At 40.6% G+C, this 27,469-nt stretch overlaps 5 protein-coding genes across 9 annotated transcripts in view; 1 reads left to right on the top strand and 4 right to left on the bottom strand.

Moving 5' to 3' along the window:
• The window catches only part of LOC122657703 (phospholipase D delta), a 33,081-nt gene extending 21,610 nt beyond the window's left edge, over positions 1-11,471 (top strand). Inside the window, exon 11 of the mRNA XM_043852492.1 lies at positions 11,461-11,471. The gene's annotated coding sequence lies outside the window, so the exon portion shown is untranslated. The remainder of the gene's footprint in view (positions 1-11,460) is intronic.
• On the bottom strand, positions 2,168-2,782 carry LOC122657707 (plastocyanin B'/B''-like). Its single transcript, XM_043852498.1, has one exon. The coding sequence runs from the start codon at positions 2,697-2,699 to the stop codon at positions 2,193-2,195; it is 507 nt and encodes a 168-aa protein (XP_043708433.1). The 5' UTR covers positions 2,700-2,782; the 3' UTR covers positions 2,168-2,192.
• On the bottom strand, positions 8,889-10,217 carry LOC122657709. Of its 2 annotated transcripts, XR_006332342.1 has the most exons (5): positions 10,003-10,211; positions 9,809-9,903; positions 9,445-9,702; positions 9,052-9,341; positions 8,889-9,016 (listed from the first exon to the last, which is right to left on the bottom strand). XR_006332342.1 is itself a non-coding variant. In XM_043852500.1 (4 exons), exons 1-4 carry the CDS (start codon positions 10,106-10,108, stop codon positions 9,174-9,176), a joined length of 627 nt encoding a protein of 208 aa, XP_043708435.1. In that variant the 5' UTR covers positions 10,109-10,217; the 3' UTR covers positions 8,889-9,173. The 2 variants fall into 2 exon arrangements, 1 of the variants encoding a protein (XP_043708435.1); XM_043852500.1 differs by having other exon boundaries at positions 8,889-9,341; positions 10,003-10,217.
• A 1,832-nt stretch (positions 11,472-13,303) lies between the features above and the next one.
• LOC122657705 (pentatricopeptide repeat-containing protein At3g12770-like) lies at positions 13,304-15,026 on the bottom strand. The gene has a single exon (XM_043852497.1). The coding sequence runs from the start codon at positions 14,872-14,874 to the stop codon at positions 13,366-13,368; it is 1,509 nt and encodes a 502-aa protein (XP_043708432.1). The 5' UTR covers positions 14,875-15,026; the 3' UTR covers positions 13,304-13,365.
• Positions 15,027-15,168: 142 nt separating this feature from the next.
• On the bottom strand, positions 15,169-26,648 carry LOC122657704 (DDB1- and CUL4-associated factor 8-like). Of its 4 annotated transcripts, XM_043852496.1 has the most exons (6): positions 26,460-26,648; positions 18,806-19,057; positions 18,028-18,171; positions 16,808-17,551; positions 15,634-15,791; positions 15,408-15,576 (listed from the first exon to the last, which is right to left on the bottom strand). In XM_043852496.1, the coding sequence occupies exons 1-6, from the start codon at positions 26,577-26,579 to the stop codon at positions 15,540-15,542; spliced, it is 1,455 nt and encodes a 484-aa protein (XP_043708431.1). In that variant the 5' UTR covers positions 26,580-26,648; the 3' UTR covers positions 15,408-15,539. The 4 variants fall into 4 exon arrangements, with proteins under 4 accessions (XP_043708429.1, XP_043708431.1, XP_043708428.1 ...); XM_043852494.1 differs by lacking the exon at positions 15,634-15,791 and having other exon boundaries at positions 15,169-15,543; positions 26,460-26,647; XM_043852493.1 differs by having other exon boundaries at positions 15,408-15,791.
• Positions 26,649-27,469: the final 821 nt, after the last annotated feature.

Raw genomic sequence — 27,469 nt, 5'->3', positions numbered from 1 at the left:
TCAAGAGACAATTTTACACAACACCAAGAAAGCCATATCTGCTATTGAGATTGATGCTGATGAGTCAACAAGGGAGGAGAAGCCACAGGAGAGGAGGACAGCTAGAATCAAGAAGATACCCACGTGGACTAAAGATTACCATATGTGTTAGTTGTTAGTTGTGGTTGTTAGGAATAAGTGACAAGTGGAAGGCAAGCTGTTTAGAGTTAGTTAGAGGTTGATTGGAGAGTTATAAAAAGGTTTACGTTTGTAGAGAAGGAAAAAAAAAAGATAATCAATGAAATTCTTTTTCTTTTTGGAGTCCTCTGAAACTCGAATTCAGAATTTCTTCACTTTCCCTGTTTTCTCTGTTTGAATACTTAACATAGTCCCATTGAAATTATGAGGATTGATATACAGTGCATACAGCCTTCCAAATACAACCAATAGGGATCATGAATATCAACTGAAATTATTTCAAAATCTCTGAAAACTAACCCAAAATCGAAGGAACACCACCATTTTTGAACAATAATCAAAACAAAGCCTCACAAGCCTACTTGCAGCAACCCCCATTACTCTCCATTTCCAACAACCTCACAACACCTTCAAACTGCCACTCAATCCATGCCTCCACCCATTCCCCCACTCTGCAAAATCTTCCCGGCCTCCTCTTAAAAAACCATCCTCGCCCCCACCTCCACCCTTTAATTTCTCTCTGTGTTAATCCCCTGCCCCACCCCGCCATCCTCGGCTCGGAGGGAGCTGCCTTGGAAGCAAAAAGGAGAGGTGAGTTGGGATTTGGGAAGGATTAACTTCTAAAACAAACAGAGGCCAACGGGTTTCAGACCGACGATTGAATCGGGAGGAAGAAAAACAGGAAAAACAAAAATATATAAATGTAAAATTACATTATGTGCCCTCAAATCATAAAAAATGCATTCTATTTAGGGGTAAATAAAGTCTGATTACAAATCCTGTTTGTAACAAACAATCGCACATAAAAAAGAATTGGTTAAATAACAAAATAAAAATTAAATAATTAAGAGAGATCCAATATTTGCCGGAAACAAAAAAGTGTGGGCAGACAAACACAGGGATGCAGGCAATACATCATGGGTAAGGGGAACCTTTTTGCCTAAATTAAAAAAAATAAATATTATGTATAAAGTAAATAGATGTACACCTAAATTAAGCAAAGAGAAAAAGTTTTCTAGGAGGATGGGGGGTGTGCAGGCCACGCCCAGACACAATGGGGTGAAATGCTCGCCATGCCCCTATGAATAGCACAAATCTTGTCCCCACATGCCACACACAGTGTGCATTCTCATTGGCTTCCGTGCTCTCTTCCCTCCTCCCAAACCTTGTTCATGTCCAGTCGTGGTGGGTGGTGGGAGCTGGGCAGTCCAGTGCCTGGAAACCACCCCAAAAATGGGGTTGGGGTGCTCATTTCACATGTGGGGCCCAGATGAGACCCACCTATGAATGGCCATCCCACCACTATTTTTGCTGTAGTTTAGCAGGGCTGGACGCTCCAGCCACGGTTGGATAGAATCTTTTTTCCCCCTCCTCTCTTCCCCTCCCCCTGAATTTTTATCACCTCCAATTCGCTGTCCCCTCCAATCCCTCATATAAGAGCAAAAATGACCACCCTATCCCACCTTGGGCAGTGTGTTTGGGCAGTGGATAAAGTGATCATTTTCCCTCCTATGTGAGGGAGTGGAAGGAATTGGAGGGGGCAGGCATTGGAGGTCCCCCCCCCCCCCCCAAACAGATGGCGCTCCCCCTAAAGCAAAAAACCTTTTCACTGAAAAATAAAAACCACCACTACAGGGATATACAGAATTTATTTTTTTGGTTTACTCTGGTTTATCTTCACCAGCTGCTATAGCCAATTTTGTAAATTTTTCTCTATCAGATATGGGAAAAACAATTGAAATTTCTGTAGTACATGCATAGAACAGATCCATGAAATTTTGGAAATTAAGCAAATTAATGTTGAATCAAGTCTAAGCGACTGAATTTAACCAGCCAAAGTACAAATGAGGAGGAATTGTAAGAATGAAGCACCAGTGGATGAAAACTAAGAACCTGGCATCTATGCCCCTTCTCCCAAGCCCTCTTTACATAACTCTTAATCTACTACCCCAAAATGAGAGGAGAGAAAACCACAAAAAGCCCCATCAACAACAGATCCTCCTTGAGAGCTTAAATTAATTAACAGTCACTGTGCCAACCATGCCAGCTCCTTGATGAGGGGAGCAGTAGAAAGCGTAGGTACCCTTCTCGCTAAGGGTGACAGAGTAGGTCTCACCAGGACCGTTGAGGAGGTCTTCCTCGCTCATGGAGATTTTTGCAGCATCGACCCCAGATGGGATCTCGTCCTCATCGAACACCACATTATGGGGGAACCCAGCATTGTTCTTGAAGATGATCTTCTCTCCGGGGCTGATGCTAAAGCTGTTGGGCACGAACGCCAACGACCCATCATCTCCGCCCAGCAAGATCTCAATCGCCATAGCGTTGCTGGCAAGAATTGCGCTTGCGGCCGTGGCCACAACAGCTACTCCCACTTCTTTCAGTGATGCCTTCACACCGGCAACAATTGGGGTATGGGTGGACACAACCTTGGCGGTGGCGCCGCCCATTCTGAAGGTTGCTCCGGCCTTTAGGCCGGTAAAGGAGGGGATGGCAACAGCAGCAGAGGTGACACTAGCCATTCTACTTTTTTTAAGGGAGATAAGTTTGTGAAGCTCGTAGGTGTGGATTGCAGAGAAATCAAAAGATGGAGAGGAAGGGAAGGATTTTAATAAAGGTAAGAAAGGAGAGGGAGAGGTGGATATGGAGCCCTGTGAGTTTGTGGCTTGTGTTGGAGGATTGTGGATGGCAATTGAGTGATGGGTTATCCGCTGCAGCTTCATCTTATTGGCTGAGATGGATACCATTGGATTTTTTAATACAAAAATCTAATCAGATTTGAAGTGAGAGGAGGCTATCATGTGAGGGATTGCTCTTTAGCCAGAAATATATCTATCATTCATGGGTCAGGTCGGGTCATCACTCGGGGAGGAATGAAACCATAGATACTGAATATTTTGTGCCACGATTTGTACTGAGTGATGCTATTGTCCACCATGGGTATAATAGTATGGATTCCTAGGGAAGCGAACTCTAATCGTTGATTCCCTAGCTAGGACTGCCCTATCTACAGCAAGTAAGATAGATTAACATCTATCCACTCCGACCTATGTAATCAAGACGCCCTGTGTGTTCGACTTGCCCTTCTTGTCAATTAAATTTCCATTTGTCAAAAAAAAAATAATAATAAATAGATTGAACCAGTAAAAAAGAAGTGGGGTTAACATCTCGAACTCAGATCCTCTCCCATGGGTGGGTGCCTCTTCAGTGTGCATCCAATGGTTGGGCTGGCATGATGTGTATCCTAGCACACATCTTGATAGGCATCAAGCCAATCCAATCATCGTATGTTCACTAGAGAGGGACCCACATGGGAGAGGATCTGTTTCTTAATATATCTCACAAATTTTTTTCTCAAGAAAAAAAAAATTAGTGAAGGTTCCCCACAATGCCAGTGTGGATGGAGGAATTTGTACGGCTTACCAAAGTAAGTTATGTAGGACTTACATATTCAGAACATGAGAGAAAATAATAAAAAAGCCATGTGAGACAATGAGGGAAATTGCAATGTGACAATTGCATCTTGTTATGACCAAATTGGTGAACTCATAAAATTATAACAATCTTCTGTGGGTTACTTTGAAACCAATTGAATTCGTCAAACACTTTTATCCTTGATGTAAATATATTTTTCTTTGATTATCAAAAAAATATATTTTTTTTCTTTTCCCGTTAAAAAAAAATGAATTCGACAATTTGAGGTAAATCAATGGTAAGCTTGAAATATGTTAATCAGTTTTCGTTGCATATTATCCTCCATATAATGTGGGATTGTAACCATGGTTTGAGGAATCACTATCGAATCGCCTGATACAGTCGATTTTGCATGGTTTTTAAAGTGATCAATATCCAATACTGTGCACTAAAACCATGATTGTAAGTTGTAACAATATCCACTATTGTAATTTTGTAATAGTAGGATGGTGATCTCCAAAAGTATTTGGTACCTCCCTCCCCTCCCACAATCCCCTCCAACACCCACCTCCCCACTACGACCACCCCCACGACCACCTTGCTCCAGGCCTCGCCCTCTGCATCTGCCCCTGCCCCTGCCATCCCCTCCAACAGCCCACCTTCCCACTGCTACCATCCCCCACGACCGCCTTGCTTCAGGCCCTGCCCACACTTCTCACAACCACATTCCCTCAGAGTCAGGATCCTCTACCCACATAGGGGAGGGTCAATGAAATGAAATTTCCATTCATCTGACCCATGTGTCAGATGGTGTGGAGATTCCAATTCATTGGTTCTCGCTATGGGGTGACAACCCATATGGGTAGAGAATCCAGACTCGTTCCCCCGCCCCCTACCCCCATTATTGTATCCCCTGCCCAATCCCTCCATAGGTCCTTGGTGTCTTTCATATAATTGAGAGTGCTCTCAACTTAATGGCTCAAGGTTTTGAATTGAACCCTTGAACATGATATATGTTACATAAGAGGGACCATAACTCCATAAGTAACAAAAGACCCAACTGGTACCATTATAGCACGGGCTTTGGAACTCATACTAGACCCAGGCCAACAGGACCTCAAAGCCTCTAGCTTCAGTCTCAACACTCAAGTTTTGTACTTTTCACCAATTCACACACGGACCAGTAGGATTATGACCTATCGTTCGTCAAAAGTTCTGAAGAAGCCCCTGGCTAACTGCCTAAAGCTAACAAGTAACACCTGAGATGGGATATAAGGCCTGAACAAGTTCACAATTCATTGGCCGGCCATGGCATGTACACCCAAGTCACAGTCCACACCACAGTCCATGCTAGTGAGAGAAGAGATGTCTTCTCCGAAACAAGTCTGATGCAATCGGAATTCAAGCAAAAACTACGTCTAGATTCAGATTTTGATGTTTGATGATCACTAAGGTAAATTTAAATTCAATACATGGTGAATCATATAATTGAATCATCCACCAATCCATATATTCTCTAACCAATGGGAGTGCACGAGCCGCCACTGCAAGTTCTAGAGAGGGTCATAATTTAATAATTTATGCAGCCTTACCTCCACATGGCGGAGAGGCTGTTTCCTTATTCAAACCCATGACCACTAGGTCACAATGGAGCAACCTTACCATTGCGCCGAGGTCCACCCTCTAAGAAGCAAATCTGTGTAAATCAGCAAAATACCTTGACATAAACCAATGTCAGAATTTCAGAAAATTTCATAAAACTTCAAGGGTCCATGAATAATTCAAGGAATGAATAGTTTAGTTTAAACAATTCAGACTTCAAAAAATCAGTCACTGAATAATTCATGATTACCCTGGGAATTCATCATTCCAGCCCGGAAAACCAATATAAAAAAATGAATCAATATATTTACAGAACTTAAATAAAAAGAATTTGGAAAATGAACTAGTTTTTTTTTTTTTTTTTTTTTTTTTGTGGGGGGGGGGAAGCTAATGAAATGGTTCTTGGTCTTACATTTTTTTTTTTAATTTTTAAAATAATCCAAATCCTATATGTTGCCATTTTTCCATATTTTATACTAATACTTCAAACTGACCATATGAATCACCCAATTTTCACTACCTCCAAATCAGTCCCAAATCCGAATTTGTCAAACTATGGTGATCACACCAACATCAACTTTGCACTGGTCTGATGGCTGAGAAAATAAAGCAAAAATCTTCACCATGTAATGTTCTAAACAGTTGGGGTAGGGCCGTGGGCACCAAACATGACAAACATAGCTACTCCATCTCAATCAGCCAAATCAACCCACCCCATATGACAGATAATGGCAATTTGCACTCCACTTAACAGCTTGTGTAGAGAGCTTTCTCTAGTGTGCTCACGTGAACCCTTGTCTTTTGACAAAACCCAACACCCCCCCCCCTTTTTTTTTTTTTTGACAAACCTAAATTGGTCATTTGGAGAATGTAAGATTTTCTTCACGCAGATCATTGACAAACCTAAATAGTCTCGTAGATATCCCCAAGGTGCCTAACAAACCTAATTTTGCACCTAGCTCTAAGCTCCTTGATACCGTGGAGAAAGTTTGCAGAATCCCACCATCTCATAGTTACTCCCCCTAACGTTTGAAATGCCCTTGGCAATGTTTCAGGGGTCCCATCCAACAACCAAAAGTGGAGGATGAAGAGATTCCTTCTTCACCTTGTATGAAGGAAAACCCGGTCCTACTCCTAAAGCTTCATCTGTCTTGGTTCACTAAACACATCCTTAAATAGACCTGATTTAAGGAAAATAATCCCTGAACAAGAAGTAAAACTAAAAGAAAAAACAAGATAAAACAGCTAATCAAACAACCTAAGCTGCCTCTGATTTCAGGATTCCACCTACAATAACCCAAAGGCCCCAAACATGATCTGGAGCCATGAACAAACACCTGGAACTGATAGTTCAGTAGTATTGGTTTAATGATCAAAGGGGAAGATCTCCTCAAATTGCAAGCTGAACAAGTTATGGACCTATTATGAGTGTTACTGACAAAACTTTATACCGAAAACAACCATGTTTCATATAAATAGTACGAGCATATTCAAGATAGCCACAAAGGAAATATGATAATCAGCTATGCCCCTATATATATCCACCACTTCAGGAAGTAGGCATGTAATACTACCAGTGGCAGCACATAAAACAACACCCTCGTCCTTATGTGGCCAACTTAGTACAAGCCACATACCAACTAAACAAATTTGTCAAAATGTTACAGTCCATCATTATTCCCAAACATTTCTAATTGAAACTTGAATCCACTAATTGCCAGTCCTTGCTGAATCAAATGCCAACTTGAGTTTGTTAAGTGCTATTCCAAGAGAAGTGGTACAATCTTTTTCCATTTCTAATGCATCTTAACATTGATCTCCAAGGACATCAAATGGATGTAAATTCAGCAAACTGAGCTTTTAGTTACCAAAATAGCAGGGAGAAAGAGATGAACTTTTAATAATAGGTTAAGATAATAATCTCTCCTCCTTCTATGCTTTGAACCTTGTTTGAAAGTAATATGGGTGAGAGGATATCGTGCTGAAGGATTATAACATCACAGACAATTCTGTTCAAGTATTATCTCAATCCCTTCAAAGTTTATCTAGGGAACAGTTCATAGATATGGTGCACTTAACATCGCAAACTTTGGGATGAGGGAACTACAGATAAACTATCCTGTTGTGCATCTAAAGCAAAATCTATAGAACACGTAGCCTATGTTCAGACTATGGTTGAATAAATTAAACATTAAATATGGCAAGGGAATAAGATTGTGTAAAATGGCTAGCAACCCGACTAGAAGGAAATTCTACTGGGAAAAAAGGAAGGCCTAAAAATATGAAGACATAACCTAATCTTTCCAGGACTATGATTGGTTTTGTTAACAAATGAAGGGCAGTAACCATAGTTGTCACGGGCACGCGATCAAGTCGGTGGAGGGTGTCACGTCGATATATCGACATGTTGCCGCCATGCGAGCATTCGACATGTTTTATTTTTATTTTCTATTTTTAATGTGTTAATAGATGTATACTCAAGCCATGTTTTTTTTTCTCTATTGTTTCTCAAGTTTTAAGAAGAAAATTCAGAAATCAAGAAGAAATCGAAGAGGAAAGAAGAAATCGAACAAGAGGAAAGAAGACGAAGAAGAAATCGAAGAGGAAAGAAGAGGGAAGAAATCAAGAAGAAATCGAAAGAAATTGAAGAGGAAAGAAGAAATCGAAGAGGAAGAAGAAATCAAGGGAAGAAGAAATCAGAGAAGAGTCGAAGAAGTCAGGAGAGGGGGGGGGGGGGGGGGGGGGGGGGGGGGGGGGGGGGGGGGGGGGGGGGGGGGGGGGGGGGGGGGGGGGGGGGGGGGGGGGGGGGGGGGGGGGGGGGGGGGGGGGGGGGGGGGGGGGGGGGGGGGGGGCAGCCCTCTCGGCGCAGACGCCATGGTGTCGCCATGGCGAAGCCATGACAACTATGGCAACGCCATGACAACTATGGCAGTAACCAATGGGAGGGAGTGAGGGACTAAGGAGGGAAAGATCACTAGATAAAAAAATAATTATATTCTAATTTTTCTTATCATGGGAAAAAAAAGAAGGGTAAGGTAATCCCCAGAACAGGTCAAGGACAAGCCCCACACTCATTTCAAATCTAGTACTAAGACTTCTTTAAGTTAATTTTCCAGAATGTATCAATGTGTATTGGACGTAATGCCAAAGGCCCATAAGATCCACATACATTTCAAATTTTGTACTAGGCTCCACTGAGTAAACTTTCCATAGACCTATGAGTTCTGAAACAATGTGTAAGGTAAAACTGAAATTGAATCTCACTCGATCATCACATCTATCACTTAAACTGCACAGGAAAATAGTTTAAAGAACATATGAAAACATATATTCTATTCTACTCCATCCCCCCCCCCCCCCAAAAAAAAAAAAACCCTTTCTTGGGGTTTTACAGTAATCTTTCATAGTGTTTATTATGACTTCTAGAAAATTGAGGGGGAAAATCTTATGATATATGGAATGATTCAAAGTTCAACCACACTCCCTAGGATTAAGGATAAAAATATCAATTTAATTAACACTGCCACAGAGTAGAATCTAATACAAGTTATAGAGATCCAAACGTAGCATAACCTCCTCTGCAAATATAAGGACCTGATCAAATTCCTATAGCTAAGACCGAATAGAAATTTAACCCTTAGGCAAGTCACTCTTGCAGGGTCTCAGACCGAAAGGAACATATGAACACCATGAACTGAAAGAGACTACAACAAACCCATCATCGGTAATAGATCAGACTTATCATACGAACTGCTATTTCAATGTTTATTATTTTTATATACACACTAAATAAGTAATGTTGCTACAAAAAGAAAATAGGAGCCACTAAACAATACAGTAGCCAGTGAGACTTTCAACCAACAGAACCAATAGACCTAGAAGAGACATAAATGAAATATTTACAACGGAGATTAAATAGTTTCCAGTGCAGCGAAAGGAAGGCCATGAATGTACACACCGCATAAATCTCCTCTTTCATTTTATAAGAGGGGGAAGATATCATCATCTTGGTCATCCATGTCCAGAAACTTGAAACCAACATCTCCTTGCGGATCTTTATAACGGAAACTCGGGCCAACATAGCACTTCATCTCGTGGAACAGATTTAGATTATCGACAAGCTTATGAAATACATTGCATCCACAGCACTGCAGAACAACAATAGCAGAACGAGATGAAGTTAGAAAATAGGGAGAGAAAACAATTATCGAAAACAAGAGGAAAAGAAAAGGCTTTGTTTGGAAAATGAACCTGCACAAAGACGGTCCCATCGGTGTAAGCATGGGGATTGATGGCACGAGTTGTCCGCTGGCCACAGACGTTGCAGGTGAAGGCCACACGCATTCTCCGACGAGGCGATTTGGTGAAGAGGGACCAAGGGAAGGTCGAGATCTTCTCTGTGCCAGATTCGTTTTCAACCCCAGCAGGAACAGAAGGGCCTTCCATTCCAGAACCAGTCGTCCAACCCCTTCCGGTTGCCGCACTCAGAACCAAACCCATGGCGGCATCCTACACCACCAGATCCTCATCAATAAGGAGAAAAGCCTCAATTCTAACAGTTCATCAAACAAGAAAATAACGAGAAGAAAAAGAAAAAATTCATATTATATTATACCCTAGAAAGGGGAGAAAGGGAGAAGCGATTTTTGAAAACAGGAACTATGTTCATGTCATTTGAATTGGATCGGAAATCGTCATCGCTTTCATCATCTGACTCCAAAACAAAAAATTGTTAAGAAAATACATAGAAAACGGAGAAGATAAGAAGGAAAAAAATAGAACGAACGAGAAAAAACGGATGTTACTAACTTTTGCAAGAAATGGCGAATCGAAGTGGTCTTGTTGTTGTGGATAAATTCCGCTTTGGAGAGAAGATTGAAGGGATGACCGTAGCAGTAGCACTTAGGGTTTCCATCTCGCAATCGCTTCGTCTCTGTAAATTCTCGAGAAGCCTTTCTGAGAGTAGTTTTGAAGAGTCGCTCTAAGGGAGTTGGGCGCGAGGATCACTCCGGTTCTCAGCTGTTTGTAGAGAATATTGAGATTTGTGGTGATTTTCTTTCCCTGGGAGGCATTAAAGTCCAACGAAGCCTATCTATGTATATATATTTTCAGGAGACTCCAAAAAAAATATATATATATATATATATATATCATTTGCGTGCTCGTGGCCACGTGACTCGTGAACTGGTTGGTTAGGTATACAAACGTACGATTGGAATCTGGATCTATCAATCAAGTTTTGTTTAATCAAATATTAACAACTGGATATGTCGACCAATAACATGCCAACACGATAAATGGTAGCGCAGTAATTACATTATCCTCATCAACCCATGGTTTAAAATCCAAGAATCTTTACCAAAAAAAAAAATCCTAGAATCAAACTCGGGATCATGGTTTTAGACTTTTAGTGCATGGTATTGGATTGGTATCGGACACCTTCAAAATTGATACAAATATTAATACGAACAGGGCCTATATGTATCAGACAAGTTTGCTCATGGAATTTTTAATTGTGTTATGCAAAGAAATTTGCAGGAAATCTTTGATAACACTTCAATTTATGAATCGAAAATCCAGAGATCTCAATTGGTTCCTATGGTTCTGATCTGAACCAGAATATAAGGAAGAAAGTGGAAAAGAGAAATATGAGATCCCGTTCAGTCTCAAACAAGAGAGTTTTTGAGCGAGCGAGCCCCCTCCCCTTTTGATCCCACTCCTGCTATTTATGGTTTCTCCTCAAGTTCCATCATCCTATTACTTTTCCAAGAATGCTCTTCCAAAATCTTGATTTCCTACCCACGGGTTCACGTAATTCGAACTACAGTAAATCACTTTCCTCAACCCTCTTTTTCACCATTTGCTTTCGAAGTTCTCCTTGTCACATGTCCCTATGGGATTGGATGATGAGAAATTATTCATAACAAACTGTTTCACTGATATGGGATCGACATGATAATAGAAACAAAGACTATCGATACCGATACTTCAAACTATGATCAGATCCTTTCCATTTGTTTTGAATATAATGGATCCGAAATTAAATGACTGATTGAACCTTAGAAATTGGAATTAGGAGGAAGGAGCAAAGATTTTTATACATTTATATATTTTTTTTAATCAAAAGACTTGTAAAAATTTGATAAAACTTAAAATAAGTAAATTATTGTTGATTCTCTCTGTCATGTACATACTAAACAAGAATAAAGAGTATTTATAGTTGATTTCAAAATAGATTCTAAGAATTGACATTAATCGGAATCAGAGTTTACTGATTTCGAATCCAATAAATGGATTCCACCATGTCAACCATACATTTGGGGTACTAATACATGTCGTTCCCAATAATAGGAACCAGGAATTTGGAGATAATTTTTTTTTTTACAGAATGAGTCTATTATATTTAATCTTTCATTCGAAAGCCCCAGTATAGAGAAGTGATTTATTTCAAATTGAAAGAGTTAAAAGAGTTAGAAGTAAACCTAAAATAACCATAGGAAAAGTGGTGAAGAAAGACATGTACAGCTTAGAGCCGATATTTTGTATAGCTTTGAATAGAGCTAATTGGAGAAATAAGATCCATGTGGCTAACTCCATTCAGTTGAGATAAGGCTGAGTGGAGTAGTATTTAACCTTTCATCCGAAGCCTCCCCTCGCCCCGCTTCTTCCCCAAGCAAGATAGTTGATCACATGACTGCTTGGGATCACTGCTATGTACTAGCATGAGTACCACCTAATACATTAGCAATTGTCTTCGAATAGAATTGAAATATGAATAAATTTTACATTTGACAATGTGAGTGAATGAAAACAAGTTATAAATTGTCTAGTGGAGCAGCATCAACACATTTTGCATTCAAAACCAATTTTCATGTTGTTAACATGAATCTAACTCTAGGATGCGATTTTATTCTCTTTATCGAGCTACATCAATTGGATCCAGCTACTCTCCAGGGAGTGCCCAGAGGGCATCCAAGGGTTGGCCTGTGCTGCACACATCTCGGCGCACGCCTAGGGATGTGTGCAACACAACCCAACGGCTGGATGCTCCCTGGGTGTGTTGGGCTTCTTGGAGAAGAGCTCAATCCACATCAATCAGGGCGTAAGAAACAATTTCATTAATAGAGCGACACATATGATTAGGGAGGAGAGCGAGTGTTTGGGAAAGTCATTCGCGAGTAATAGGTTGTCTAATGGAGCAGCATCAACACATTTACATTCAAAATCAATTTCCATGTTATTAACATGGAAACTATTTGCAAAATGCAATCTAACTCGAGAATGGAGTTTTTACTTTGTTTTTATCGAACCACACCAATCAAAAAGCAAGAAAAGATTTCATTAATAGAAAGACTCACATGGTTATGAAGGAGAGAGAGAAAGTGTCAAAAGTGCCAGGGCTGTGAAGGAGGAGAGTGTGTGTGGGTAAGCATCCCCACATTATTCATCCTTCCACCCTTTGGGCATACGTTTTCAAAGCTAAGCAAATTTCATTGATGGACACTTTGGAATACCAGTTCAAATTCACATCTAAGGATAGCTTTGGTTTCTTGATTGCTTTGTATACTGATCCAAATGCTGAAACATCTCACCCCCTCAAAGTGGAATTTAGCTCGTCTCCAGGAAGCCCAGCATGCCCAGGGTGCTGCTAGCTGTTGGGCTGTGCCGCACACATCCCTAGACGTGCGCCGAGATGTGTGTGGCACAGCTCAATCGCTGGATGCCTCCTGGCAGCATCCTGGACGCTGGGCTCCCTGGAGACGATCCTGACCCCTCAAAGTGAGCCAAGCTTAATTAGCAACATCTAAATATCTGCCCAATCAATGTAAACCGAGAAGTCGGGCATTTAATCCCAAACTTGAGTTGCTTTAGGAGTCAGCTTGGGCTGCCATTGATAAAGACTACTTGATACTTCTCTGGAGCCCTCTGTTGCTTGATACATATGGAAATCAGTAAACTAGAAAGTCCTCAAAAACACAAAGCCTCTATCCTGTATGATAGAGGCTGCTGCTGTCCACTTCAATGACCTGCTATCAAGTTTCTGTTCTATTATTAAGGTGCAGCTTGTGGGGGATAATGGGAAGATTAGATGCCAATGTTGAGTCTTCATGAACTGAACTGAACTGTTAGGTACAGCGGCAGCCGGAGAGATGCTTGCTTTAGTTTTCAAGTTCAAATTATAGCCTTCTCTTCCCCCACAAGTACTTCCAATCTTTCCAGCGTGTCAAAAATCTGGCCCGTCATTGGATGCGACTCATCCTCCACTCCAAAAGTGTGGATCACATTGTCCACCTCAATAGTACTGCATCCAAGTGGTTTCTTAATTTTCTTCAGTCTCATAACCTTTCTCAATCTAGCTACATCCTCCCATCGACCCGCATCCTCGTACATCTTTGCTAGAATTATGTATCGCCCTGCATTGTTAGGGTCAAGAACAAACAATCTTTCAGCAACCTCTTCCCCCAGTTCTATATTATTATGAATTCTACAAGCACCTAGTAAGGCCCCATAGGCATTCTTGCCAGCCTCCACAGGCATGTTTTCAATAAATTTGACTGCCTCATCAAGATAACCTGCTCGGCCTAGCAGATCTACCATGCAAGCATAATGCTCATCATTCTTCTCAACTGTATAATCTTCCATTTTGTAGAAAAGCTTCCAGGCCTCGTCGACCAACCCCACATGGCAACATGCAGATAACACACTAACAAAGCTGATACCATCTGGTTTTACACCAGTCTCTACCATTCTTGAGAACAAGTCAATCGCCTCGTGGGCATGGCCATGCATCCCGTAACACCTTATCATCGCATTCCACACCACGATGTTCCTCTCAGACAATTTATCGAAAAGTTTCCGAGCAGTGTCCAAGCAGCCACAATTTGCATACACAGTTATTAGACCACTGCCCAAAGCAGCATCCACATTCATTCCTGTCTTTATTATGTAAGAATGAATCCAAAATGCTTCTTGGATGGAAGCTGCTTGGGCACAAGCTGGGAGTGCACTAACAAGAGTAGCGTGGTCAGGCATGCCAACCGTATCATCCCACAATAATTGGTGGAGAATGATGAGAGCTTCGTTAGCAAATCCATTCTGCATATAACCAGAAATCATAGAATTCCAACTCACAAGATCCTTATTATGAATTTCATCAAAAACTCTCCGAGACATTTTGATTTCTTTGCACTTGGCATAAAATGCAACAAACGCATTTCCCACAAACAAATCAGCCTCCAAACCAACCTTGACGACATGACCATGGATAACCCCACCCTTCTTTCCATCCCCTAATGAAGCACAAGCCTTGAGCACAAAAGGGAACGTGTATCGATTTGTAAATATTCCCCTCCTACGCATCTGATCATACATGTTCACAGCTTCCACAAACGGGCCCGAATTGGCATAGCCCTGGATGACCACATTCCACAATAGAATATCTCTCTCGCACACACGATCAAACACTTTCCTTGCATCTTCCATACTCAACTCACCACGGTCTGCATATTGACTCACCAGTTTCGCCGCCAGAAAGGGATTCTGCTCATAACCACCAGTGACTATCTGAGCATGAATAACTTCAAGGCCTTTGGTCCCTCCATAACGCTGTAACAAGCGACTGTACTCATAGGAGTCCCTGAAGGGCTCCTTCCATCTCTTCACTGTACAAAAGAATCTCATAGGTGACCTTAGACGAGAGTACGCTAGATATCCAGCTTATGAACCCCAACACTTCATTAGGATGTTCAACAGAAGACCCATACAAGATGATATACACCTTCGGAGGGTTAAACGCAGCGAACCTCCATTTGGAAGTAAATTGGTTTTGGGGAAAAGAGAAGTTGTGGATTCTAGTTCTAACATTGTCACATTTTATATACATAATCGATGGCCCACATTCTGAGTGTTAACTTTAAACGATTGAATAAAAGATGGAATGGTTTCGTCCAAGGAAATGGCAAAAATATGATATAGAATAAAGAAATAATTGTAAGATTATTACAGAGCTCACAGCCAAGTACTAAAGATTGATTTTATTCCTTTCCCTTCCCGGGATTATGTACAATTTCCATCGTTCTTAAACTACCAATTAAACCCAAAACATCAGTTAACTATACAGTCTCCACTGCCGGCATTGTTGGAGGAATCTCCTGTGTCGTCATCTTCATCTGAGGTACCGTCACGATTGCTATTAAAGGACATTACAAGGTCTAGCAATTCCCTGCTTGGCTCACTATCCTCTTCAACAGAATCTGATCTTGATCTCTGTCTTTGCAGTGATAAGATCTGAAACATTAGCTCCTGGGGATATGATATCCTATACGGCAAGTGCTTTCTCTGACGTTTCAACTGGGTACAGCATCCATACAATCATCATCAACAGCACCACCATTAGAACCGTCGTCGTCGTCATCATCGTCATCATCATCATCATCATCATCATCGTTGTCGTCGTCGTCGTCGTCGTCATCGTCATCATTGGCATCATCATCATATTCATCATCGTCATCGTCGCCGTCAACAACAAAGTCATCATCATTGTCTTCGAAATAATAATCAATGGGGAACAAGCAAGTCTTTCGACCAGTTTTCTGAACCTTAGCAACAACAGCAGAGAAATTAGAACTTCCTCTGCTGCCCATCGAGGCTTTATACCAGAACTCTGGCATTTGCAGAGAGGGGGGGGGGAAGCACACTAAATAGATCTGCTAGTTCTGTCATCCTTTTTTTGTCCTGTCTCTAATGTATGGATCACAAAAATCAACATTTTACAGTTTCAAAGAATGCAAGGCCAAGGGTAGAAATCAAATAGTATGCATCAACTATAACAGTTTCACAATTGTGTACAGCTATGATGTTTATGGACAGCAGTAAGTGCCTATACCCTCCAGAATAGATTTACCCAAACTCAGATAGACCACTAAAAATATAGCCATTTTCCAATTTTTTTTTTAAAAAGTACTAAATGAAAGTAAGTACTAGGGAAAAAGTAGTAGGAAATATTTTTTTAACAAGTAAATAAAATAATAAAAAAGAGAACAAGTCACAAATCAAATAAGGAGTTAAAAAAGAAATTAACCCATCGCAGATGTAGCCACAGCATAAAATTAGTCTAAGAAACTTTCTAGCAGCTAAGTGACATCCCACCAACAGTACACAGGAATGCTATGATAACCAGCAGCTAGATCTTCATATAGATACCTCAGCCAAACGTGTACCCTTTAAGATGATGGTGACCATTCAATTGAAAGTGTTCATTTTGATAGTCGGAAAAGACAAAGGGTGAGGTAAAAGATCAGATTGGATGACTACAACCATCTAAGAAGAATATTTTTGGTAGAGAATGCATCAAGGTCCAAGTGGTGGTTATCAGGTCAAAACGTTTGCAAAACTAGCGAGCTACCACATCAAACTGTACCACCAATAGAATACCACTAAAAATGACCCATGAATAACTAAGTTCCACAAAATATTTGTAATACAACTACACACTGAAAAAGGATGTCAATAAGAAACACAGTTTTGAGCTTTCCCATGTTCAAGCTTCAACATGGAATACCATAAGCCATGTCTCAGTGTAAGGCTCTATATTCTTCAAAATAGAAGGGCATACCTGTTCAAGGTTCACCGGCAGAGAAGCTCTCTCAGAGGCCTTGGGAATCCATATCTTGACATCATTCTCAATGCCACTACTAGCGAGAAAGGTGGCATAAGGATGCGGCTCAATACAGTTAACGATATGCTTGTCTGCTTCCATTGCACGCAGGAGTTGCCCACCTTTCTTCCTCCAAATAAAGATCCGACCACAGTCAGATCCACTCACCACATACTCACAGTTGGGGCCAAAGAAGCCAACACCCTTCACCGTTTCGCAATTCATATGCCCAGTATAGACTTGGGGCATAGATCTCTCATCTGAATCCTGAGTAGACAGAGATGATATGGATACTGGATCAGATTCAGCGGCTTCGCCATCCCCAGATGATGATGATGATGCAATAGGATTGGATCCCAGTCCCATATCCCTCGTGAAAAGATAGATATGCTCATCATTGTAAGACACAAGAAGCTCACTCTGATATGAGAAGGATAAGCCTGTAATTACCGCCTCCCTATCACTGATCATATGTGAGGGGCAGAAGGAATCTGCAGGTTGACCAATATCAGTAGATCCATCCCACTTGTATTTGCGGATGTCATAAAGCCTAGCATATTCATCAGTGCCCCCAACAGCAAAGAAATTTGGATTTCTTGGATCAATGGCGATTGTGTTTAGATGAACAATGCTGTATCTTGATTTATCATGGAAAGATTTGCATGCGAAGAGCTCAGTAGCAAATCCAGTTCTCAAATCAAACTGTGAGAAATCTATTTTTAGGATTACATGGATTATGAGACAAAAAAGGAAATCTAAGTCGCAATTTGAAGCGGATAATCCAGGAAGGTACACCAACAACATGATAAAATGAAAGTAAATGGATGTTGCCAGTCAGGGTACAACCAAGAAGATATGTAAAGCCAAGAAAAAACCCAATCCTAGGTTATTCATCCTCCCATATTTTTTATTTTATTTTACGAATTAAAAGAACATATAAGGGCTCTTTTTTTTTTCTCTTTTTTTTTTTGAGGGGGGTGGGGGGAAGAGGTGATGGGTCCAGCAAGTCTTCAGTTAAGAAATTTTGTTGCTGGAACCCATCAGATGGTTTGAGTGTCACACCTAACATCTGAGCCAAATTTTACGATATAAAATCATTAAGGCCTAACATAGTTCCTCCACATATTAAAACAAAATAGAACCAACAAGCAAAGAGTTAGAGAGATCACACAACTTACATGCTGGACAAATCCATCTTCACCACAGGTGTAAAATATGTGAGGGCTTCCAGGCTCAATGGCCAACTTATGAGCTCTTCCTTGATGCTTCCCGAGCATTACTGTCTCCACCTTTCCATTTTCAAGGATCTTAGTATGTCTCACCTTAAATTTGACAAGGATGAAACAACATTCTCATTAGGAATCCAGTCTGCAAGCTCAAAAAAATGTTGCAAAACTGAAGTTTCTAAAGCATTATCAAATTAGAATTTTTCAAAAAGGATACATGCAGACAGCATTGCAGGACTTGAGGCTATCCTACCAATGAGCTACACATGCACTTGGAGGTGCACAATGCAGGTAGTCAACTGAGATCTAGCCCGAAACCATTCAATTTATAACACTCTTCAGAATGTTCTGAGATACTGATTAGGGATACAAGTTATGATCCATACGATGGAGAAGGTTGCTCCATTGTGACCAAGTGGTTACGGGTTCGAGTCTGGAAACAGCCTCTTTGCGAAAGCAGGGGTAAGGCTGCATACATATGACCCTCCCCAGACCCCATAGTGGCGGGGGCCTCGTGCACTGGGTATGCCCTTTATTTTTTTTTATTAAAAAAAAATTGGAGAATGGGTGCTTAGCTAACAGCTAAGAAGTCTCCTATGTGCAATCCACTGCTAAAAATAGGGTTTAGAACTGCAGCATGGGTGCAAGATACAGCAGAAAAGGATGGGTGGAATAGCTCTTTCTTATCTGGCAGTTCTGAATTGAGAATCCTCCCTAAGCTAAAATGTACCTGCCCATCAGCAGCACATGAGACAATGTTACGATCATCTGTGAATGGCATGATCTTTGCTTGGAAAACATTCTTAGTGTGCCCTGAGTGGAAAGAAAGTTTAACACGTCCAGCCTCCCAATCCCACAGCTTAATCAGCCTATCATCTGAGCCTGACACAAGAATGTCACCAACTGCATTGAAACTAACAGTGTTCACGCAACCTCTGTGCTTTTCCAGCTTTTTGTAGAGATCAAGTTGCAGCACAAGATTCTGAGTCAAGAAATGAGCATCAGAAGTTAAGAACTGCAGTTCAGAAACTAAGAATCACATGAATTTATGGTATTGGTAGCATATGACTAAAAAAGTTTGTGTGGCCATGTGGGAAAATATTCACTGAACAATGACTATTTTTAGAGTAATTTATTCACCCAAATATGAAAACAATGTTCAGCAAAAGCATTTGCACCACGGATTTGAGGGCCTGCAAATCATATAATTACAAGAAAAACTGTAATCCTCACTTATAACCTAGAAATAAACAGTAAGTGAGTGCATTTTGGTTTTCCCTAGCATCTGACTGTATATGTCATCGTTTTCTTTGTTTTCTCCTAATTTATTGTTTATGTGTGTTTATGAATAGAGTGCATACGCCATATGTAACTTGGTCCAAGGCATCTACCATTATACCCACAGTGATTGACCATACAATTGCCTCTTCACCAAAAATGGATTCATTCTCATTCATAATGAAATAATATCAAAGCTCGTGACCACAGAAAGAAGAAGGTGATGGAGATTGAGGAGGAAGAGAGAGAGAGTTGTGTGATAGAGAGATGAATCCCCCTACCGTGACAGCCTCTAAATATATACCGACTCTTAGCAGTAAGCCTTCTACGAATCAAAGTCAGATGACAACTTGAAACCAAAGTCCAACCAGAAACAAAACACTTAACTAGCCTAGAAACCTAATTACAAAAGGAAAAGACAAACAATTAACTTGCTAATAACATAGACATGATCCCATGGTACAAGGTCTATGGACATCCATAGACCTTTAAGCCGAGACACACTCTAACACTCCCCCTCAAGCTAGAGTGTACATATCTCCCATACCTAGCAAAGAACAACCACTACGAAACACACACCGAAACAGCGTCTTTGTGAACATATCACCAAGTTGATTGCCGGAATTGACAAATGGAGTCGAAATAAGCTCCTGCATAACCGCATTTCTCATAAAGTAACAATCGACCTCAATATGTTTAGTCCTCTCATGAAAACATGGATTACTAGCAATATAAGTCACAGTTTGATTATCACAATACATCTGCATAGGTTTGGTGTATGGTGAACCACAACTGTTGTATTAGAGACTTTAACCACATCAACTCTTCTACAATATGAGTCATAGCTCTATACTCAGCCTCCACACTCGAATGAGCCACAATAGTCTTCTTCTTAATCCTCCAAGACACAAGATTGCTACCAACAAAGGTACAGCATCTAATAGTTGACCTACGATCATCGGCAGCACCAACCCAATCAGCATTAGAGTAGCCCATAAATTAATATCAGTATGAGTGTATGACCATGACGACAATTAATAAGACCTTCGCCAGGAGCATCTTTCAGATACCTCAGGATGTGACAAAAATTATCCCAATGAACATGTTTGGGATTCTCCATAAATTGATTAATAACTCCAACAACAAAGGAAAGATCAGTGTGAGTAACAGTTAAATCAATAAGCTTCCCAACCAATCTTCTGTACTGATGTTTGTCCGCAAAGTCTTTGCCATCACACATACGAAGTTTCAGATAAGGATTCACAGGATTATCAACTGGCTTACAGCCTAACATACTAGTCTTGGATAGAAAATCTTGGACATATTTCTATTGAGACAGGTTGACAACCTTGCAACGAATGACTTCGATACCCAAAAAATATCTGAGCATCCCTAAGTCCTTCATCTGAAAATGTCGATGTATTTGGAGCTCCTCTGTCATGCCTTTAAAAATACTGAAGTACTCACTCAATGAATGTTCCCCTTGTTTCTTGTTAAAAATTGTCATGTAAATCATAGATGTGGGATATATTCTTTTCCTGTGATAAGGTTTGATTCAAATCATCCCACACTCCTTTTGCAGTAGTGTGGAACATGACATGGGCGGCAATTACAGAATCCATACTATTCCACAACTAGATGAGGGCATCATTCTTACGCATCCACTCCTCATAAGATTTCATCTCAACAGGTTCCTTGGAATCTGCAGATGGAAGGATCAGACTAGAGATACTTCAATTTTCCTTTTGCATTAATATAGTTTTTTACAGCCTGAGCCCATAATAGATAGCTAGCAACTCCAGTGAGTTAGGTAGTGGTGATCTGGATACTGAAATTGTCTATGGAGGGTTTGGGATCAGCCATCATGCACAAATCAAACTGAAGAAATAGCTAAACCTGTTATGCGTTAGTATAAAGGAAGGAGACACAACTCCTCAAAGCAGCACCTGAACTGAGAAGTTCTTCACCAACCAGCAGTACCAAAAGAGGGAAGTAACCCTTGAAGCAGCCCAAAATAGGGGTGAATATAAAGTGTAACAAGAGGCGGTGTCAGACAATCACTACAATAGAGTCAAACGGCTTACTATATAAAAGCAGGGAATATTACCCTAAAAACTTAGGTCAATCTGAAAAACAGATTATGAATAATTGCAGAAATTAATCCTAAGAGAAATAGGCCAAAAAAAACAGGGTACCACCAGACTGAGATGGAGATTTCTGATTGCCAAAAGACCAAAGCCCAGATGGGCCCCAAAACTGGATCGAAGTAGGTGTCCTAGGAGGACAATAATCATACAGAATATGAAGAAAAAACTGCTGGACAGATAATTAATAATTTCAGAAATCAGTTTCTGAAAACCAACTACAAAACAGAGTACCGTCAGGAGTGGAGATCAAAACTTGATCAAGTGGACTTCCAAGTGGGTTCAATCTACCCCCAAAGCTGAAGAGAATCCATTGGTTGGATAAAGAATAATTGAAGATCTCGATTGGGAGAAAATATGAATTACATAATCTGCCGCAAGCTTTAATCTGCAAAAACCTTGGCTCCAATTGATTGTTCAATCGATGGACAATAATGATTAGGTAGTAGAGACCCTTTTATCACCATTACCATCAACTAGGGCCTAAGATAGGCAGTTATTTTCAATTAAATAAGCCCTCTAAGTGACTTATTTACATCATAAGAAGCATAGGGTGCTGCAACCCTTAATAAGAAACCTGTGAGACTTTCAAAACCAGAATCTGAGTATAGAGAACAATTATTGAATGTGCTCTGATACCATAAAATAATATCAAAGCTCGCAACCAGAGAAAGAAAAAGGAGATGGAGATTGAGGAGGAGAGAGCTGTGTGAGAGAGATGGATCCCCCTACCGTGACAGCCTCTAAGTATATATATATATAATCACTATACCAACTTGTAGTAGTTAGCCGACTAAGAGTCAAAGTCAGATTACAAATTATAACCAAAGTCCAAACAGAAACAAAACACTTAACTAACCTAGAAACCTAATTACAAAAGGAAAAGACAAACAATTAACCTAACTAATAACATAGACATGATACCATGGCACAAGGTCTATGGACACTCATAGACCCTCAAACAGAGACACACTCTAACACATAACTAAACAGGAACATCTTCATCTCATACAGACCTAGAATGACCTCATTTCTCTTTCCATTTCTAATAAGTATAGCTTGATATGAGTCCATTCAGAAGCAATTCCTTGTGGATTTGAATGCTTTGGAAACTCAAATAAAGTGATTTCATTCCAAGTGGCAACACAAAACAGCCTTAATTTTTTTTTCCCATTTTCTTTCAGAATTCTAGCTTTTGGCTTGCAACTTCTGAGAACATGAACAAAAAAGCATGTAAGATTTGGACCGCAAATAACTTGTTCTCAAACCATCAAATTTTTTTTAGATATTTATTCACACAAAAATTCAGAGATACACACAAAAGACAGAGAGCTGAATTCCACCAAATGAAGAAAAGAGGAATACACAAAAAAATATAATGTCTTACATCTCATAGAGGGATACTATCCCAGTAGAAAACCTAAGAGCCTTTTCCATTTAGGATGTGTCGGATTTTTTTGGAATTCCTGCCATCCCTCTAGGCCTCAAATATGAACCCTCCATAAGGAGATTCACCTACTAGATTGGAATTTTTTCCCAAAAGGTGACATTTGTAGGTGGACAATAAAGAGCGCTGGGAAATTTTCAGAAGGGAAATGATTTTATGAATTAACTTATGCATATCAGAATACTACAGAGAGGAAAAATCAATAAAAGGAGGCTTTATGAAGGTTGGACCGGGGAAAACCCAAATGCTCCATATTCCAGTGTAATAGCAAATTTCTGAAGTGATATCCTTCTCTTGCCAAAGGCCAAGCCCACGATAATCATTACAATAATTTCAAGATACTCTTTGCCATACAGAGAGAGAGAGAGAGACAAAGACAGATTTACTCTTCTACCCTTAATACTAGCATGTAGCTGTACCCCAAAAGATAATCTTCTCCTTGGCTTCCACATATCCCAGTTCACAGTCCTTAAGAAGGCCCTTGTATTACTTTAAAAGCAAATACACTAGTCGACTGCAGCTGCAATAAACTTCCACACTTTCCACCATCATGTAACATAAGGATCTTCTCTCCAATATCACAATAAAGTGGACATTCCACAGGCATGACCCAGTTCATAGCTTCAGAGCCATTCAGTAAAAAATTGTGGTTCACACCTCAAGTGAGAAAGTGAAATGAATCAAGATGCATGACACCGTTCCAAGATTGAATGAATTCAAGACTGAAAGGCTGCGGCACATAGGAAATATGGAATATGAAACTCGATTATGTATCACTCGAAAGGGTCCCAAAAAGGGTTGAAGCTGTCGCAACATTTGTCCAGCGGGGCCCTATCCAACACTTGACCAATACCAACGAAGCGGCAACGACCTTTAAAGGCGCCTGACTGTTTTGTCTCGCAAGCAACTTCACTAAGGCACTTCCCAATAAACAGCAAGGTGGGATCTCAGCAGGAAATGCTAAGGTTGCAACAAGCCGGCCGGCCGATAGGCGAAAGAGAATCAACTAGTTTAGTTCTGATCTAAGTAGCGACCGATTCATTCGAGTGCCGTAGCAGCAGCTAGTCCAGCCTTTGAAGCCTCAATCCCTCGCTAAATTGGGACAGGATATGATAGAACCTTCTTTAGGATGAAACCTCCCGTCTTCAGAGATCCCTCAAAAAGAGCAAGCACTCAGTTGGTATACAGAAAACTCTCTGGATGAGGAACTTAATGGTTATGCTGTCTTACTCCACATGAATTGTCACTTGTCAGACAATTTCCCCTGTAGATTTCTTGCATGTTCATGTCGAGCACTTCTGTTGACACAGCTAAACAATTGAAATGGACACTGCTGTACATCTTTTGCTTTTAATCTAGCTTAACTTAGCTTAACTTGCATATTTCCTCTCTATCCTAAATCTTTTACCGATTGCTTCCTTTGACTTGCTTTACTAACATTCATTAAAATATTGAACGCCTAGCCCTTAGTTTTACTTACAATTGACTTGGCTTCTCACTTAAATAAAATAATTTTTTCTAACATACAAAGGGGCAAGAGAATATAAATTTTTCATTTTAGCATCAAACAATCCCAATGTGAGATTGCCTTTCACTTATGAGAAGGAATTAGAATCAGGTATTTTGGAGACATCCAGATACTTATCAAATATAATTGATCAATTAAATTTACCCATGCCTGTTCTTGTTTCTGGCTATTGGAGGCAATTGCTGAATTCAACACTGTGTCTGTCTATACCAGACAAACATGTCAATGTCCACATGCCATAGTTTTCTCCAGTCCATATCAAGAACAAACATGTCAATGTCCACATCCAAGTTTTCTCCAGTCCATTTGAAGAACTAAGTTTCCCCTTTCACCAAACCATTATCACCAGACAAGTTGCCTGACCTGGTCCGTCCAGAATATTCAGAGGTGAGCTAAAACTACAAAAGACCCAGTCACAAACTTCCTTCACAAATATGGCATTGGATGAAAGTATGGGCTCAAAGCACATCTACAAGTATGGTGATGCTGAAACCAGATCTTTCTTCTTTGTATGATGTCCCAAGTGTTGACCTTTTTTTGAATAACTTCCCAAGCACGTACCTAGTGCACAAGGCTCCCGCCATTGCAGGGTCTGGGGAGGGTCATAATGTACGCAGCTTTACCCCCTCTTTGCAAAGAGGCTGTTTCATACTCGAGCCCGCAACCAATAGGTAGCATTGTAGCAATAGAGTAACCTTACCATTGCACCAAGGCCCGCCCCTCTAAATGCCTTGTATTTGTCTAGGGTGAAATTGCCCCAATCACTTTGAATGGTTACAGGCATGGGGGCTGCGTATTATGGTTTTGATTGTTGCCAGAGGGCTAGGAACAGAAGTTGTGCAAGCAGCTGCAATCAATCTCAGTACCATAGGTCCCAATTGTACATGAGGAATCCCGCTATAAAATGGGATCTTTAGCTGTTTATGTCGCACAGCAGTACATTGTTATTTTCAGCAAACTTGTGCAATGCTCATGTCCTTAGCTGAACTTCTGTTATTGTTCGTTACCTTTAGATGGGCTATCTCAAAAGATATTAAATGAATCATTGTTGATGGAATGCCTCCAGCCACGTCCACTGTTGACATTGGTGGATGGGATTTGGAGATTCACATACTTCACTAAGGCAAGCTAAATTCTTCTCTTCCAGCCATTTCATACGAATAACTTGCCCAGTGGATAACATTGCCAATCATAAAGGTATTTCATTCCTCCCTCGCAGATGTAATGGAATTAGCTGCTGGTGCTTTCCTTCTTTTCTCTGAATTCTCTCTATTTTCTACTGTGTTATGTTGGTTTATTAAATTCTGCAATAGCTATATTGGCTCTATAATTCCAAATGAATACCATAACATAATATCCCGATTCCTTCATTGTTTGATCTTTATGAAACCAATTCCCTAGCCCTGCACCCAATTCCCTAGCTCTGCATCATAAAGACACCGATATATCAATCTTGCACTGGTCCATTGAATGCCCAAAAGTGCATAATTGGACATCAACAGCCATTCAATCCCAACTTATCAACTATCACCGAATAGTGTGATTATCACTTACTCCAAAAACAGATGTCAATTCATCAAATAACCATAGACTGAAAGCTGTTCCTTCTACAGTTCCTTCTACAATTTTTAGTCCTTATGAAAGGAAAGGAACAGTGGAATCTTCGATGAGAAAGATAACACTGTATATTCAGCGGTGGGTGCTAAATTTTCCCCCCCTTTTTTAAGTCTCCCTCTTAGGCTTGAATTCGGACTTTGGACATAATTTCTATTAAAAATCAGAGCACTAAATCCGGATAGTTATCCTTCCATAGCAAAGTACAAACATATCAGATATTCAAAACAAGCAAAAAAAAAAATTTTGATACACGGTCAATGAAAGACATAATTTCAGTACCATAGAAAGTTAGAAACCAAAATGAACCCAATATCGAATAGGTGAAAGGATTGAAATAGAGAGGTGGAGTTGGATATATCCAAGAGATTACCTCGGAGGCGCCAGCAGTGTGAGTAAAGGCTCGTGGCGATAGCTCGCCGACCTCTCGCTGGTAAAGCCGTAGGACTTCCTTCTCAGAGGTTATCCTCGTCCTCTTCCCAAACCTAATCATTTTTCTTCTATATCGAAATCGAAGTGTTGTTGGGTGATTGATTGTGATGGATCGTTTGAACAATAATAAACGCCCAATGCCTGAAACGGTAAACCTTCCCTCTCTTTTTGAGCTTTCAGTGAATCGGTAAATGCAGAAGAAATGAAAAAACAGAAACCAAGAATATCTCTCATGTGGAAGACATAGCGGGCAGGGATTCGTCGCAGCGAAAATGGGAAGTGGGAAAACAGGGTAGGTTTCTGGGAGCTTTCACCATTCTCTGTCTCTTCGCCTCTCTCAGTCTCAATCCAGATAGTATACCATTACCCCTACACTCCATGCTTTCTTTTCTCTCTAGACATTACTCTTTCAAGCTTCATCGGTCTCTATTCTCGAACTCTCCAAGTCTCACTCTCTCCCCATCTCGATCTCTGACACTGTAGCCGACAAGAAATATATAATAGGAATGGCATCAGCGTCTTCGATAACGACCGGGTCCGATTCAAATACTCTTCGGTGTTTGTTCCAGGGATTGAGCGCCTCTCCGGGGACCCAGCACGTCCAGGGAGCATCCAACCGTTGGGTTGTGCCGCACACATCCCTAAGTGTGCATTAAGATATTTGCGGCACAGACCAATCCTTGGATGTCCCATGGGGACTCTTTGGGCGCTGAACTCCCTAGAGAAGAGTCGGATCCTTGTTGTTCCAGACCCCACTCCATAGGTTCCCTTAGCTCCCACCATGAAATAAGGGTGTCAATATGTGTGTTTAACCTAAAAACATGTTTTGTTTGGTGTTACCACGGTTGATTATATAAATTGGTCAAATGTTCTTATGGTGCTCAGACACATGGGGGTGGGCAAAATGACCACCTTGCCCCCTGAATGGCAGGAACATGTCATTATGGCATA

This window comes from Telopea speciosissima, chromosome 4 (assembly GCF_018873765.1).
Source record: "Telopea speciosissima isolate NSW1024214 ecotype Mountain lineage chromosome 4, Tspe_v1, whole genome shotgun sequence".
Lineage (NCBI taxonomy): Eukaryota > Viridiplantae > Streptophyta > Magnoliopsida > Proteales > Proteaceae > Telopea > Telopea speciosissima.
The sequence above is the reverse complement of the archived record's forward strand: the minus strand, read 5'-3'. Positions and strand labels throughout refer to the sequence as shown.

What these genes read in the sequence shown, in the direction of transcription:
- LOC122657704 (XM_043852493.1), bottom strand. Translation starts at nt 26,579, where the DNA reads ATGATTAGGTTTGGGAAGAGGACGAGGATAACCTCTGAGAAGGAAGTC. An exon ending in AAGATGGATTTGTCCAGCAT is followed by an intron (nt 17,552 to 18,027) that starts GTAAGTTGTGTG and finishes GATTTCTCACAG; the next exon opens with TTTGATTTGAGAACTGGATT. An exon ending in TGCCGGTGAACCTTGAACAG is followed by an intron (nt 15,792 to 16,807) that starts GTATGCCCTTCT and finishes GTTGTTGCTAAG; the next exon opens with GTTCAGAAAACTGGTCGAAA.
- LOC122657705 (XM_043852497.1), bottom strand. Translation starts at nt 14,874, where the DNA reads ATGAGATTCTTTTGTACAGTGAAGAGATGGAAGGAGCCCTTCAGGGAC.
- LOC122657707 (XM_043852498.1), bottom strand. Translation starts at nt 2,699, where the DNA reads ATGGCTAGTGTCACCTCTGCTGCTGTTGCCATCCCCTCCTTTACCGGC.
- LOC122657709 (XM_043852500.1), bottom strand. Translation starts at nt 10,108, where the DNA reads ATGGAAACCCTAAGTGCTACTGCTACGGTCATCCCTTCAATCTTCTCT. An exon ending in ATTCGCCATTTCTTGCAAAA is followed by an intron (nt 9,904 to 10,002) that starts GTTAGTAACATC and finishes TTTTGGAGTCAG; the next exon opens with ATGATGAAAGCGATGACGAT. An exon ending in ATGGGACCGTCTTTGTGCAG is followed by an intron (nt 9,342 to 9,444) that starts GTTCATTTTCCA and finishes GTTGTTCTGCAG; the next exon opens with TGCTGTGGATGCAATGTATT.